At 56.1% G+C, this 12,340-nt stretch overlaps 1 protein-coding gene across 1 annotated transcript; it reads left to right on the top strand.

The window, feature by feature from the left end:
* Window positions 1-1,165: 1,165 nt before the first annotated feature.
* UPK3B (uroplakin 3B) lies at window positions 1,166-6,480 on the top strand (the record flags this gene model as incomplete). The annotated part of the gene is made up of 6 exons (XM_080704450.1): window positions 1,166-1,247; window positions 1,404-1,557; window positions 3,386-3,607; window positions 4,919-4,998; window positions 5,696-5,825; window positions 6,321-6,480. 6 exons carry the CDS (start codon window positions 1,166-1,168, stop codon window positions 6,478-6,480), a joined length of 828 nt encoding a protein of 275 aa, XP_080560576.1.
* Between the last annotated feature and the right edge of the window lie 5,860 nt (window positions 6,481-12,340).

Genomic DNA, 12,340 nt, shown 5'->3' with positions numbered 1-12,340 from the left:
GTGCACATCTATAATCCCACCATTTGGGAGGCTTGAAACAGGATTGCAGGTTCACAACTCAGGCCCTCCAAAACTTAGACCCTGTTTCAAAATAAAAAAGTCAAAGTCAGGCGTGGTGGCACACACTTGTAATCCCAGCATTCGGGAGCCTGAGACAGAGGATCTGGGTTCGCAGACAGCCTCAGCTACTTAGGCCCTCTGCAATTTAATGGAATCATGTTTCAAAATTAAGAAATCGGGCTGCGGGTGGAGCTCGGAGATAGAATGCCCCTAGGTTTAATCCCCAGCACCACAATAAAATAAAATGGGGCTGGGGTGTAGCTCAGAGGTAGAATGCCACTGAGTTCAACCCCAAGAATCCCACACACACATACATAAAAATAAAATAGCCAGGTGTGGGTAGCACATACCTGTAGTCCCAGTACTGGGGAGTCTGAGGACAGGAGGATTGGAGTTTATGGCCAGCCTCAGCAACTTAGCAATATAGACCCTGTTTCAAAAAATAAAATAGGGCTGGTGTAGCTCAGAGGTCGAATGCACCCGGAATCAATCTACAGTACCACAATAAAATACGTGTAGAGTAAAATCTAAGGGAGAAGAGAGAGTGCGGGGCCTGTCAGTTGCCAGGGGCTGGACAGTCATTTCTCTGAGCCCAAGTTCTTCCTCTGGACAGGGAAGGGTGCCTTTGTTGTGGGCACTGCACAAAGAGGGCAGTAGGGCGAGGGGGCTGGAAGCACCCTACCCTCACTGCCTCCCTGGGTGAGGATGGGAGGGGAGGTAAGCTCCTGGCACCCCGGGTGCAGGAATCTCAGGCATGCAGGCTGAGCCCAGGTTTCCAGAGGCTGGGCTCCCCTCCTCAGGACTGGGAGGGGCCCCATTCCAGACATGATGCTGGGCCCTGCTGGTCATCTGGGGGCCAGGTGTCCCCTGCCTCTGTATCCTGGCCTGAGACTTGGCACTGGCTTGCCCCACACCAGAGCCCACCCAGACCTCTCTCCCTGTGACAGCTGGACTGCCGGGAGGGGGAGTGGCTCTATTTACAGGTCTTTCCTGCCCTCCCCAGCATCCTGACTAACCAGCTTCTCCAGGCCCGCTGTGTTGGGGGTGGGGTGCAGCCAGAGGCGGCCAGACCAGCCCTGAGGCTCCACTGCCGCCACAGGCAGTCATGGGGCTTTCCCTGAGGCAGCCTCACCCCTGGCTGCTGCTTCTCACCCTCACGAGCTGGCTGCAGCCCAACCTGAGCCTGGGTGAGTGGGGGGCCCGGGACAGATGCACTGGGCACCTGCAGCAGCGATCAGACCCTGGGAGCCTGCCCCCTGGGCGGAAGAGGCAGTCCAGGGGCAGCGGGCTTCCAGGACCCTCCTGTGGAGCTTCTCTGCTGTCTTCTGTCCCCATGGCCACAGAGCTGATCCCCTACATGCCACAGATAACAGCCTGGGACCTGGAAGGAAAGGTCACGGCCACCACGTTCTCCCTGGAGCAGCCTCGCTGTGTCTTCGATGGGCATACCAGCACCACGGACACCATCTGGCTGGTGGTGGCCTTCAGCAACGGTGGGTGATGCAGGTCGGGGGCCTGGGGTGAGGGGGCGGTGGAGATCTTCAGTTGCTGGGATTACCTGAAGCTTTTGGAAGAGCCGGCTTTATCCTGAGGGAGCTCTGAGAAGATGGTAGGATGGTACAAGCTGGGTGTAGTGGTGCACGCTTGTAATCTTAGTACTTGGGAGGCTGAGACAGGAAGACCACAGTTTCGTGGCCAGCCTCAGTTACTTAGTGAGGCCCTCTGAAACTTAGTGAGAATCTGTTTCAAAATTAAGAATAAAAAGCTGGGCATGGTGGCACACGCTTGTAATCCCAGCATTCGGGAGGCTGAGACCGGAGGATTGCAGACAGCCTCAGCTACTTAGTGAGGCCCTCTGCAACTTAGTGAGACCCTGTTTCAAATTAAAAAGAATAAAAAATAGGGCAAGGGATGTAGCTTGGAGGTAGAATGCCCCTGGGTTCCATCCCCAGACCCACAAATAAAGAAAAAAAATTAATAAAAAATGGGGGTGGGGGTGTAGCTCTGAGGTATACTGCTCCTGGGTTCAACTCCAGTACTGGAAAAAAAAAAAAAAATAGGGCTGAGATGTAGCTCAGAGGTAGAATGTCCCTGGCTCAATCCCTAGTACTACTACTACTACTGAAACCGGGGGTTCTTGAGAGGAAACCCGGCGTTTCCTCGAGATGGAACAGAACTTGACGTTTCCTTACCGGGTTCTTGTCTACGGTGAGCGAAGACAAGGGGAGTAAAAGGTTTATTGGAAGCAGCAGGGAATGGGGGGAGGGTGGCTGAACCCCCAAAGGGGCTGGAACTCTGGGTCCAGCAACTGCCTTCAGGACAATACTTGAGAGTAGCCCAAGCCGAATTGCCTTCAGGTGCAGGCTGCTTTCATCCAGAGTCCACGGGATCTGCCAGAAGGGAATAGGAAAAGAGGCAGAACGCCACTCTGGGCTGTCGGGTCTCCTGGTGTCCAGTAGTTGTCTTCAGGTCACTACCCGAGTGTCGCCCGAGCCAAGTGCCGTCAATTACAAACTACTTTCTCCCAGAGTCCACGAGATCTGCCAGAAAAGAGGTGCAGGTCACCCCTAGGGGCCTGGTCAGCCTTGATGTCCAGCAGAGGCCTTCAGGTCACTACTCGAGAGTCCCCCGAGCCACGTGCCCTCAGATGCACCCTGCCTTCTCTCAGGGCAAACACGACCTGCGAGAGAGAGAACAGCTCCCCAAAGGGGGAGGGGGTCCTGTGAGAGAAAAGCCCCAATTGCTGATCCCCAAGGATCATTGTCCACCGCTTGCAAGTCCGCTCTTGGTTAGGGTGACTTTGGGAATTCTGGGAAGCAGTTCTCAGGATTTGCATAGGGTATTTGCAAGTCCTTTGAAGGGTCTCCTTTCAGGAATGCCACACTTGCTTGGTGGGTTTGTTGATTAGTAAAACAGATGGCTTTGTGAAGCTCTGGCCTTTTTATCTCTGAGCCTTTAGAATCCATGTATTTGTCGCCCCTCAGGAAACTCAGGAAATTAGTTCTACCGAGGCCTCTTCCCTATCTGCCTATTTCCTTTCTATCTCCTCACTACTACTACTACTAATAATAATAATAATCGTGCTGGGGGTGTGGCTTGGAGGTAGAATGCCCCTGGGTTCCATCATCAGTACCACACACACAAGAAACAGATGGTAATCTGCTTGTCTAGACTTGGGATGGAGGGGGTTGCTGGTGGTGGGGGGGTTCAGGGCTAGAGGCCGGGGGCCAGTGGCTGTCTGAGGTGGGGGGGGCATCCCGGGCAGCAAGACACACCTGTTTCTCTCCTCTTGGCCCTGTCTGTCCCTCCATCCTTTAGCCTCCAGGTCCAGGGACTTCCAGACCCCGCGGACCCTGGCTGAGATCCCGGCCTTCTCAGAGCTGCTGACCTACGGCCATTACATGACATTGCCCCTGTTGCCGGCCCAGTTGCCCTGTGAGGATCCGGTGGGTGGCGGAGGCGCCCCCATGCTGCGGGTGGGCAATGACTTCGGCTGCCAACAGCAGCCCTACTGCAACGCCCCGCTCCCGGGCCCCGGCCCTTACAGGTGAGTCTTTCTGGCGGCCCTTGCCGCCCGGCTGCGCTGGGGTTGGGCTGGGCTTGGGTGGGGGCTTCGGGCCAGGGTTGGGACACGCCCACCCGGCCCCGCCCCCAGCTGCAGCGGCGCAAGCCCCTCCCCTTCACTAGCCTCGCTGGAGAATGGGGCCATAGTACGATCCCAGTGAGGCCAGACAGAAAGAGGCCTTTCCAGAGCCCCCAGAGGCCGAGGACGGCACCAGAGCAGCTGGGATCTGCCAAAGCGGGAGGGGGCGGCTGTGCCCTTGGCTCTGCCACCGGTATATTAGGCAGAAGAGATGGCTCCCGCCACTCTTCTGAGGCAGTGTTGAGTGGCCAGTGGAGGTTGGGTGGAGCTGGGATGGGGAGCAGGTGTCTCCCTGGGGTCCAGATGGGGCTGCCAGGTGCCCTCAAGGAGGCCGGACACAGGGCATACAAAGCTTGCTGCGCAAGGACAGCGGCTCTATCCCCTGAACCTCCCTCCGCCCCTCATCCACCCAGGCAGGCCCACCTCCCCCACAGCCCCGCAGTCACAGCCCACTGGGCCTGGGAAATTACCCACGCCCCTCCCCGGCAGCTGTGGACACAGCTTCCTTCCAGGCCGCCTGCTGGGTCCCTCTCTCTCTCTCTCTCTCTCTCTCTCTCTCTCTCTCTCCCTCTCTCTCTCTCTCTCTCCCTCCCCCCACCCCTCTGTACTAGGGATGGAACCCAGGGGCTTTTTATCTCAGGGCTACACGCTCCCAGACCTATTTTATATTTTATTTGGAAACAGGGTCTCACTAAGTTGCTGAGAGCCTCACTAAGTAGCTGAGGCTGGTTTTGAACCTGTGCGATCCTCCTGTCTCAGCCTCCCAAGCACGGGGATTACAAGCATGCGCCACCTCGCCTGGCTTACTGGGTCACTCTCTGCTCAGACCCCCAGAGCTCCCACCCAGCAAAAGTCCCAGGCGAGTCCCTCCCTCTGCTCCTGTTGCCCACAGGGCTCTGGGCTCCCAGCAGAACCTGCCAACCACCCCTAACCTTTGCCCCTCGGTGTCCCGAGCTGTAAGGGGGGTAGTAAACCTGCTTGCCCAAGCCCAGAGCGACTGCCCAGATGGATTGGGGTTGCTGGTGCAGGTCACATGACCAGAGAGGCGGGAGCAGGGCCAGCCTACCTCTGGTACTGATGCCCCCACCACCCCTCGAGAAGGGCCTCTAGCTGCTACAGCAGAGTTGCTGTGGCCTGGCTGTAGTGGCTGTGCTGTCCAGGCCAGGTGAGGCCTCTGAGTCTTACCCCTGCTCCCCCACTGCCCCCCGTCCCCAGTGTGAAGTTCCTCCTGATGGATGCTGGTGGCTCACCCAAGGCCGAGACCAAGTGGTCAGACCCGATCACTCTCCACCAAGGTAGTGTTGGGCTGGAGCTGTCTGACTTCTGTCCATCCCCGGGGGCTCACCAGGCTCTCTGGGTCTACCTTTCACCTGTAAACCATTCTCAGCTGTGCCCTGCTCCTGGGGCAGTGTTCAGCCACAGTTGAACCTTGCACTGGGATAGTGGGTTCTGGGTCCCCCACATCAGCAGGCCATCGGCTCTGTCCATCCCCAAACCCTTGCTACCCCATCATGGCCAGAAACAGCATCTCCTTCCCGTGGGAGCCAGTCCCAGGCCACCTCTATGGGGCTTGGGGAGAAGGGCTCAGGCGCAAAGGAGTCAGTGCTGGGCTGGCTGCGGTCAGCAGGTCCTGGGAGGCTTTGAGCAGGTCCCAAGGAGCTGGAGTTGCCTGGGAGACAGCATGCCAAAGCCATTGGGTGGGGGGCTTGTCATCTGAAGGCCCTGAATGCAGGCTCCAAGGACCAGAGCCGGGACAGGGCAGTCCTGAGGTCTGCAGCCACTCTGGCTGTGTGCAGGGCAGGGGTGGGGTGTGGGGGGAGCAGCCGAGATTAGCGAGGCCAGGATGGGGGCCAGACTGGGGACGGGCAGATGACAGGCAGCGCGGGAGGCTGCCAGGGCCATGAGGCTACCAGGCCTTGAGGCTGGTGTGGATGGGGAGTGAGGATTGGGAGCCCTGAGTGCAGAGGCCTCTGAGCCACGCTGTGTGTGCAGGGAGGGCCCCAGGCTCCATCGACACGTGGCCTGGGCGGCGGAGTGGCTCCATGATCGTCATCACCTCCATCCTCTCCTCTCTGGCCGGCCTCCTGCTCCTGGCCTTCCTGGCAGCCTCCACTGTGCGCTTGTGAGTGGGGACTCTCCATGGGCCCCGCCTCCGTCCAGAATCCCTTCCCTGTCACTGGCCCAGGAAAGTGCCCACTAATACTGGGGTTGGTTCTCCGTTGGGCAGTGCAGCGCCCCCTTCAGGAAGCATGCTGGGATTTCTCACCCTGTGCGTCTCTCACCTGGGAGGCCAGAAGGTGACCCACAGTTCCCCTGGGGACAGGCTAAGGGGGTGGGGTGGGGGTTGCCTCACTTTGACCTTGTCCTTCACTGTGTCCCTGCCAGGGCCCTTCTTCTGGGCCTTGTCTCTGTGAGCCCTGGGGTGTCTTAGTGAAACTGGAGCCAGTGTAGGTAGTCAGGGTGGCCACCTGGAAGAGGCAGACCTTCAGCTGACTCCATCAGCGAGGGGAGGGGAGCACAAGGCTGCAGGATGAGGCTCTGGGGGGGCGGGAGCAGGCCCTGATGAGGTGGCAGCCCCGTACCATAGGGACATGGCTTCTCCTCCTCTCCTGTCCAGCTCCAGCCTGTGGTGGCCCGAGGAGGCCCCTGAGCAGCTGCGGATCGGCTCCTTCATGGGGAAGCGCTACGTAACCCACCACATCCCACCCAGCGAGGCCGCCACGCTGCCTGTGGGCTATGAGCCTGGCCTGGACCCCCTCCCCAGCCTCAGCCCCTAGCCTCTGTGGCCAGGGCCTGGGACAGAGCGGGCCACGGAGCAAGCACAGAGCTCATTCCCTGTCCCTGTGCCCACGGGCCACTCAGGGCTCCTCACCCCTCTGTAGCACACCCACCTGGCCTGAATCCCACCTGTAAGTGCGTCGGGCAGAGGGCCAGGTCAGCCCGACCTCCACCCCCAACTCACCCCAACCTGTGAGTGAGGTTGGAGTCCCATGAACAGGTAGCCCTGACTCAGAGTTCCAGACCCTAGAGAAGCCTGCCAAGGGCTAGGAGGCCTGGAGGAGCTCTGCCCGGGACAGGGTGTGCCCATCTCAGGGCATCTGAGGCCTGAGCCACCCTCTGGCCCACCCAGCAGCTGGGGCTGGGATTCAGCCTGCGGAGCCATCTCTGCCCTAGACTTCGGCTCTTTCTGAAGGTGGGACTCACCAGCTGGAACATCAGACAGTGTCAATGGACATTTGACCATCCAGCTACAGAGGGCAGCCACCACGTCCATCCTCTTTGTACACACTGATGACACACACTGGTCCATTCATTCCATATCATTTATTGAGCACCTGCTGAATGTCATACACATGAGGTCTCAGGCAGAGGCAGCAGAAACCTCGGAGAGCTTCCTACTCTGAAACTCAGACCACCACATGTCAACATGTTATTTTTGTGGGGCTGTCACGCTCTCTGTCACGTGTCCCCGGGCTCACACTCCCTCAGACAGGCACGTGCTGGGTTCTCTGGTGCTTAGGAGACCTCATCATTGGAAAGCTCAAGCCCCAGACTCCCAAGCGTCCATCCTCTAGGCTGGTGGTTCCCACTATGGGCACACGAGGGCGCCAGAGCACCGCGGCCAAGCAGCTGCAAGGCCTGCGCATGCGCGCTTCTGTCCACAGCCGCAATCCCGCGCATCTCCGCAATCCGTGGAGGGTCGGCGCTGCAGGATACAAGGGGTCAAGTCAGCAGGGTTTGTGGGTGCTGTCCTGCGCCTGCCTGAGCGCCTACTGCGCACCCTGCACAACCGCAACGACTTCCTCAATGGGGAAACAGATCACCCACCCCATCCCGTGTCCCCTGGGCTGCCCTCCCAGGCCTGCCCTCTGGAAATGATTAAATGGAGTCTGTCTCTCCCGTGGCTGGAGTGGCGCCGCGCTGGCTGTGGGACAGGAGCACGTGGCCCCCGGTTGCCCTGAGGCGTCCCTTGATTGCTGGCTGTCCCATCTCCTTCGGGTGCTCCATCTCCTGGGCCTCAGAGAAACCCGCGGAAGCTTTTCATGCCAGCCAGCTGCAGTGTGTGCTGTATGCGTGTGGATTCCACTCAGCAATGCTCTTTCCAGGCACCAATAAAGTGGAAAGTCTACTCTCAATTCATGAACCCCTGAATTCATGAACCTCTGAAACCTCTCCCCCATCCTGCCTGCCCCCCACCAGCCACAAGATCCCTTCAAATGTAGAGAAGCAGTTTCGGTCAAAGGCCGCCTTGGAGCCAGCCCGGCCCCTTTGGCAGCTGCTTTTGAAACCCTGCACCTGTGGAGGCCAGGGCTGCTCAGCCTCTTGGGGGAGGATCAAAGCCTCCGTCTCCCGCAGCTGGCTGCAGCAGAGTCTGACTTACACTAAACTGTCCCTGGAAGGATGGCAGGAAAGAGGATAGGCTGCTGATGTCTGCCGAGTTAGGAGATGACCCATGCTTGTAACCCCAGTACTTACTTAGGAGGCTGATAGGAGGGTTGCAGGGTGTGTGTGTTGGGGGGGGGAGGTTCTACTTCTTTTTTTTTTTTTTTTTTTTTGTGGTACTGGGGTTCCTGGAAGCCCTTCTACCTCCGGGCTACACTCCCATACCTATTTTTACATTTTCATTTTGGAAACAGGGTCTCCTAAGCCAGCGCGCGTGGCTGGCTTCGAACCTGTGCGATCCTCCTGTCTCCGCCTCCCAAGCGCGGGGATTACAAGCGTGCACCACCACGCCCGGCAAGGAGGTTCTACTTCTAGGGATTAAACCCAGGGGCATTCTACCTCTGAGCTCTCACCCTCACCCCCAGCCCTAGTATGTATGTATGTATGTATGTATGTGTGTGTGTATTTTTGTGGTACTGGGGATGGAACCCAGGAGCATTCTACCTCCAAGCTACACTCCCAGCCCTATGTTTTATTCTTTATTTTGAAACAGGGTTTCACTGAGTTGCAAACCACCTCACTTAGTAAGTAGCTGAGGGCCCCGAACCAAATGCTTCGGTCTCAGCCTCCCAGATGCTGGGATTACAAGCGTGCGCCACCTCGCCTGGCTTCTACTTTTTATTTTGAAACAAGGTCTCGCTAGGTTGGTGAGAGTTTCACTATTTGCTGAGGCTGTCCTTCAACCTGGGATCACAGGCATGCACCACTATGAGGGTGCAGCTCACAAGTAGAATGCAAATGGATTCACTACAATCCCCAGTAACACACACACACATACACACACACACACACCCCGGAGAGAGCCCTCCGGGGGGCCCAAGGGTCGGCGGGGAGCAGGAATGCCCACGCTTCGCAAGCGGGAGTCCTCCTGCACTTGTCTCAGTGCTGGCTCAGTGTGATCCCAGCCACAACCCCAAGGGCTTCCCCAGCCTGCTGTGGCCGTCCTCCTCCTCCTCCTCCTAACAGCTCCCAACACCCACAGAAGAGCTACTGTCACAGGTTGGGGCTACCTGGGGCTTCGTCAAGGAAGCTACCTCCCAGCCGACCCAGCAGCACTCTGAGGAGAGATGCTTGGGACCAGGGGCGTTAGGGGGTGGGGGACTACAGACCCCAAGTGAGGGCCAAAGGGGAGCTTCCTTGGGGTGACTTCCAAGCCGAGTCTTGCAGGGAAAATAGAGGTTAGGGGAGTCGAAGTGGGAGAGGACAGAGCCACCAGGTAAGAACCTTCCCGCCCTGCAGGGGCCTGGATGGAGACGTGGTGGGAGCAGGGACTAGAGAGCGGGAGAGTCCAGCCATCTGAACCAGGGCAAGCAAAGAAGATTGCACAGGAAGAAATGGATCCCAGAAATACTCGGGTGATCCGGGCGTGGTGGCGCACGGTTGTAATCCCGGCACTTGGGAGGCTGAGACAGGAGGATCGCACAGGCTTGAAGCCAGCCTCAGCTACTTAGTGAGACCCTGTTTCCAAAAAATATATAAAATAGGTCTGGGAGTATAGCCCGGAGGTAGAAAGCCTCTGGGTCCCATCCCCAGTACCACCAAAAAAAAAAAAAAAGAAAGAAAAAAAAGAAATACTCAGGTGACCATTGCAGCTGGCAGATGAGCTCCAGGGAGGAGACAACCATGCCCAGGTTTCTGATATGGGTAAAGGGGCAAATGCAAACTGGAGGCCCTTCATTCTCCAAGGTGGGTACAACACCCCAGTTTGCTTTCTAGTGGATCCCTAGAGAAAGGGGCTCTGGGGATGGCGTCTTAGCAGCTGGTGAGTCCCACAAGGACATTAGCAAACTGCCTTTTTATTTTTGTACTAGGGAACAAATCCAGGGGCATCCTATCACTGGGCAACACCTCGAGCCCTATTTTATTTTTATTTTGAGACAGGGTCTAAGTTGCTGAGGGTCTTGCTAAATTGCTAAGGCTGGAATCAAATCTGCAATCCTCTGGCCTCAGCCTTCCAAATACTGGGATTGTAGGCGTGCACCACCACACCTGGCTAGAACTGCTAATGTTTTATCAAGGTAAAAGCCTCCTTGCAACAGCTGGAGGACACCCTAATTGTGCCTGCAACTGCACCCGGCTGCCGCAGAACCCAGGGTCACTGTCCAGCACACACTGGTGCCCCGGGAGCCAGCCCAGGGGCTTCTGCCCCAGACCCATATAAGAGAATCATTCAGACCTGGACCCTGGCTGACCAGCTCAGGGCAGCCCTGGGCAGAGCATAGAGGGAGAACCACATTGTGAAGAGCCTTTTATTATTAAGTGGCATAAATGTCTCCAGGAGCTGGTTGTAGTGGCACACATGCCTGTAATCCCATACTTGGGAGGCTGAGACAGGAAGGTCACAGGTTCGAGGCCAGCCACAACAATTTGCTTTAAAAAAAAAAAAGAGTTGGGTGTGGTGATGCACATCTGTGATCCCAAGTTTTGGAGGCTGAGATACTATTGCAGGTTTCAAAACAAAAGATAAAAAAAAAAAAAAAAAACCACTTAGGGTGTAGCTTAGAGATAGAATGCCCTGGGTTCAATCCCAGGACCAAAAAAAAAAAAAAAAAAAAAAAAAGGAGGAGAAGGAGGAGGAGGAAGCAGCTGGGTGTGGCTCATATCTATGAGCCCAAATCCCAAATTTTAGGGGCTGAGACAAGCTAGCCTTAGTGAGACTCTGTTTCAAAATTAAAAAGGAGCCGGGCTCCTTTTTAAAAAGGATCTGGGTTCTCTGACAGCCTCAGCTACTTAGTGAGGCAGTTTGCAACTCAGTGAGACCCTGTTTCAAAATAAAAAATAAAATTAGCTGGGCGTGGTGGAGCACGCTTGTAATCCCAGCATTTTGGGAAGCTGAGACTGGAAGATTGAAGTTCCTGGATAGCCTCGGCTACTTAGGCCCTTTGCAACTCAGTGAGACCCTGTTTTAAAATAAAAAGACTAAAAAATAGGACTGGGAATGTAACTTGGAGGTAGAATGCCCCTGGGTTCCATCCCTAGTACTGCAATAAATAAATAAATAAATAAAATAAAATAGAGCTGGAGGTGTAGCTCGGAGGTAGAATGCCCCTGAGTTCCATCCCCAGTACCACACACACAAAAAAATAATTAAAAAGAAGCTGGGGATGTAGTTCAGTAGAATGCCTCTGGGTTCAATAGAATACCCCAAAAATAAAAAGGGCATGGGCGTAGCCCAGAAGTAGAACCCCCACTGAGTTCAATTCCCAGTACAACAACAAAAATGCCCCCCACAACTGCATCTGGGAAAACACCACTGTGAAATTCACTGGCCTGCAACTCAATGGCTCACTGGTTAAAAACAAGTTCATTGTGAAAAATGAAAAACAGCCAGGCTGGCGGGGCCTTGACACGGAGATGATTCATCAGGTTCTAAATCAAAAGGAGTGCGCAGGCAGGGACAGGCCGTAGACAACACCGCCCTTCCTCCCCGCCGGCCGCCAGCACCCCACCTCCCCGCTCTCCCATGCCAGGCCCGCTGCCCGGGTCTCTCACTGGGCTGGCAGCAGCTGCCTCTCTCTGGACTCCCCAGTCCCATTCCTCACCCCAACACCCACTCACCTGCCAGCCCCCAGAGGGACCACCTCACAGACCTGGCCATGTTATGTCAAGAACCCCATGCTTCAAGAACAACAGCTCAGGGTCCATACCCTGCTCCCTGCATTTGGCCACAGGACCCTCTGGAGCCTGTGTACCACAGGCCCTTTGGACTTGCTTTCCCCTTTGGAGAATGCATCCTCTAGTCCTTTCCTCCTCGGCTCCTCTCCAGCGGCTCTTCCCCACCCTCACCCCTCAGCTCTCCTAAAGCTTTGTACTTTGCCCTCCCAGCACACTTTCTATTTTGCAATTAGAAATTTAACTCAGAGTCTTTTGGTTTGTTTTTGGTGCTGGAGATTAAACCTAGAACCTCTCTCGTGCTAGACAAGTGCTCTGCCCCTGAACTACACCCCCAGGCCCCGAAACTGTGAACTTTCTTTGTTTTGTTTTGTTTCTGTGTGGCACTGAGGATTGAACCCAGGGGCATTCTACCTCCAGCTCTATTTATTTTTATTTTGAAAGAGGGTCTTGCTCAGTTGATGAGAGTCTCACTACTTGCTGAGGTTAGCTTTGAACCTGTGATTCTCCTGTCTCAGCCTCCCAGGTGTGCGCCACCACACTTAGCTAACTGTAAACCTTTGTATCTCCCCAACTAGACTA

This window comes from Muscardinus avellanarius, assembly GCF_963383645.1.
Source record: "Muscardinus avellanarius genome assembly, chromosome: 10".
NCBI classification, from domain to species: domain Eukaryota; kingdom Metazoa; phylum Chordata; class Mammalia; order Rodentia; family Gliridae; genus Muscardinus; species Muscardinus avellanarius.
This window is presented reverse-complemented; position numbering and strand designations above follow the sequence as displayed.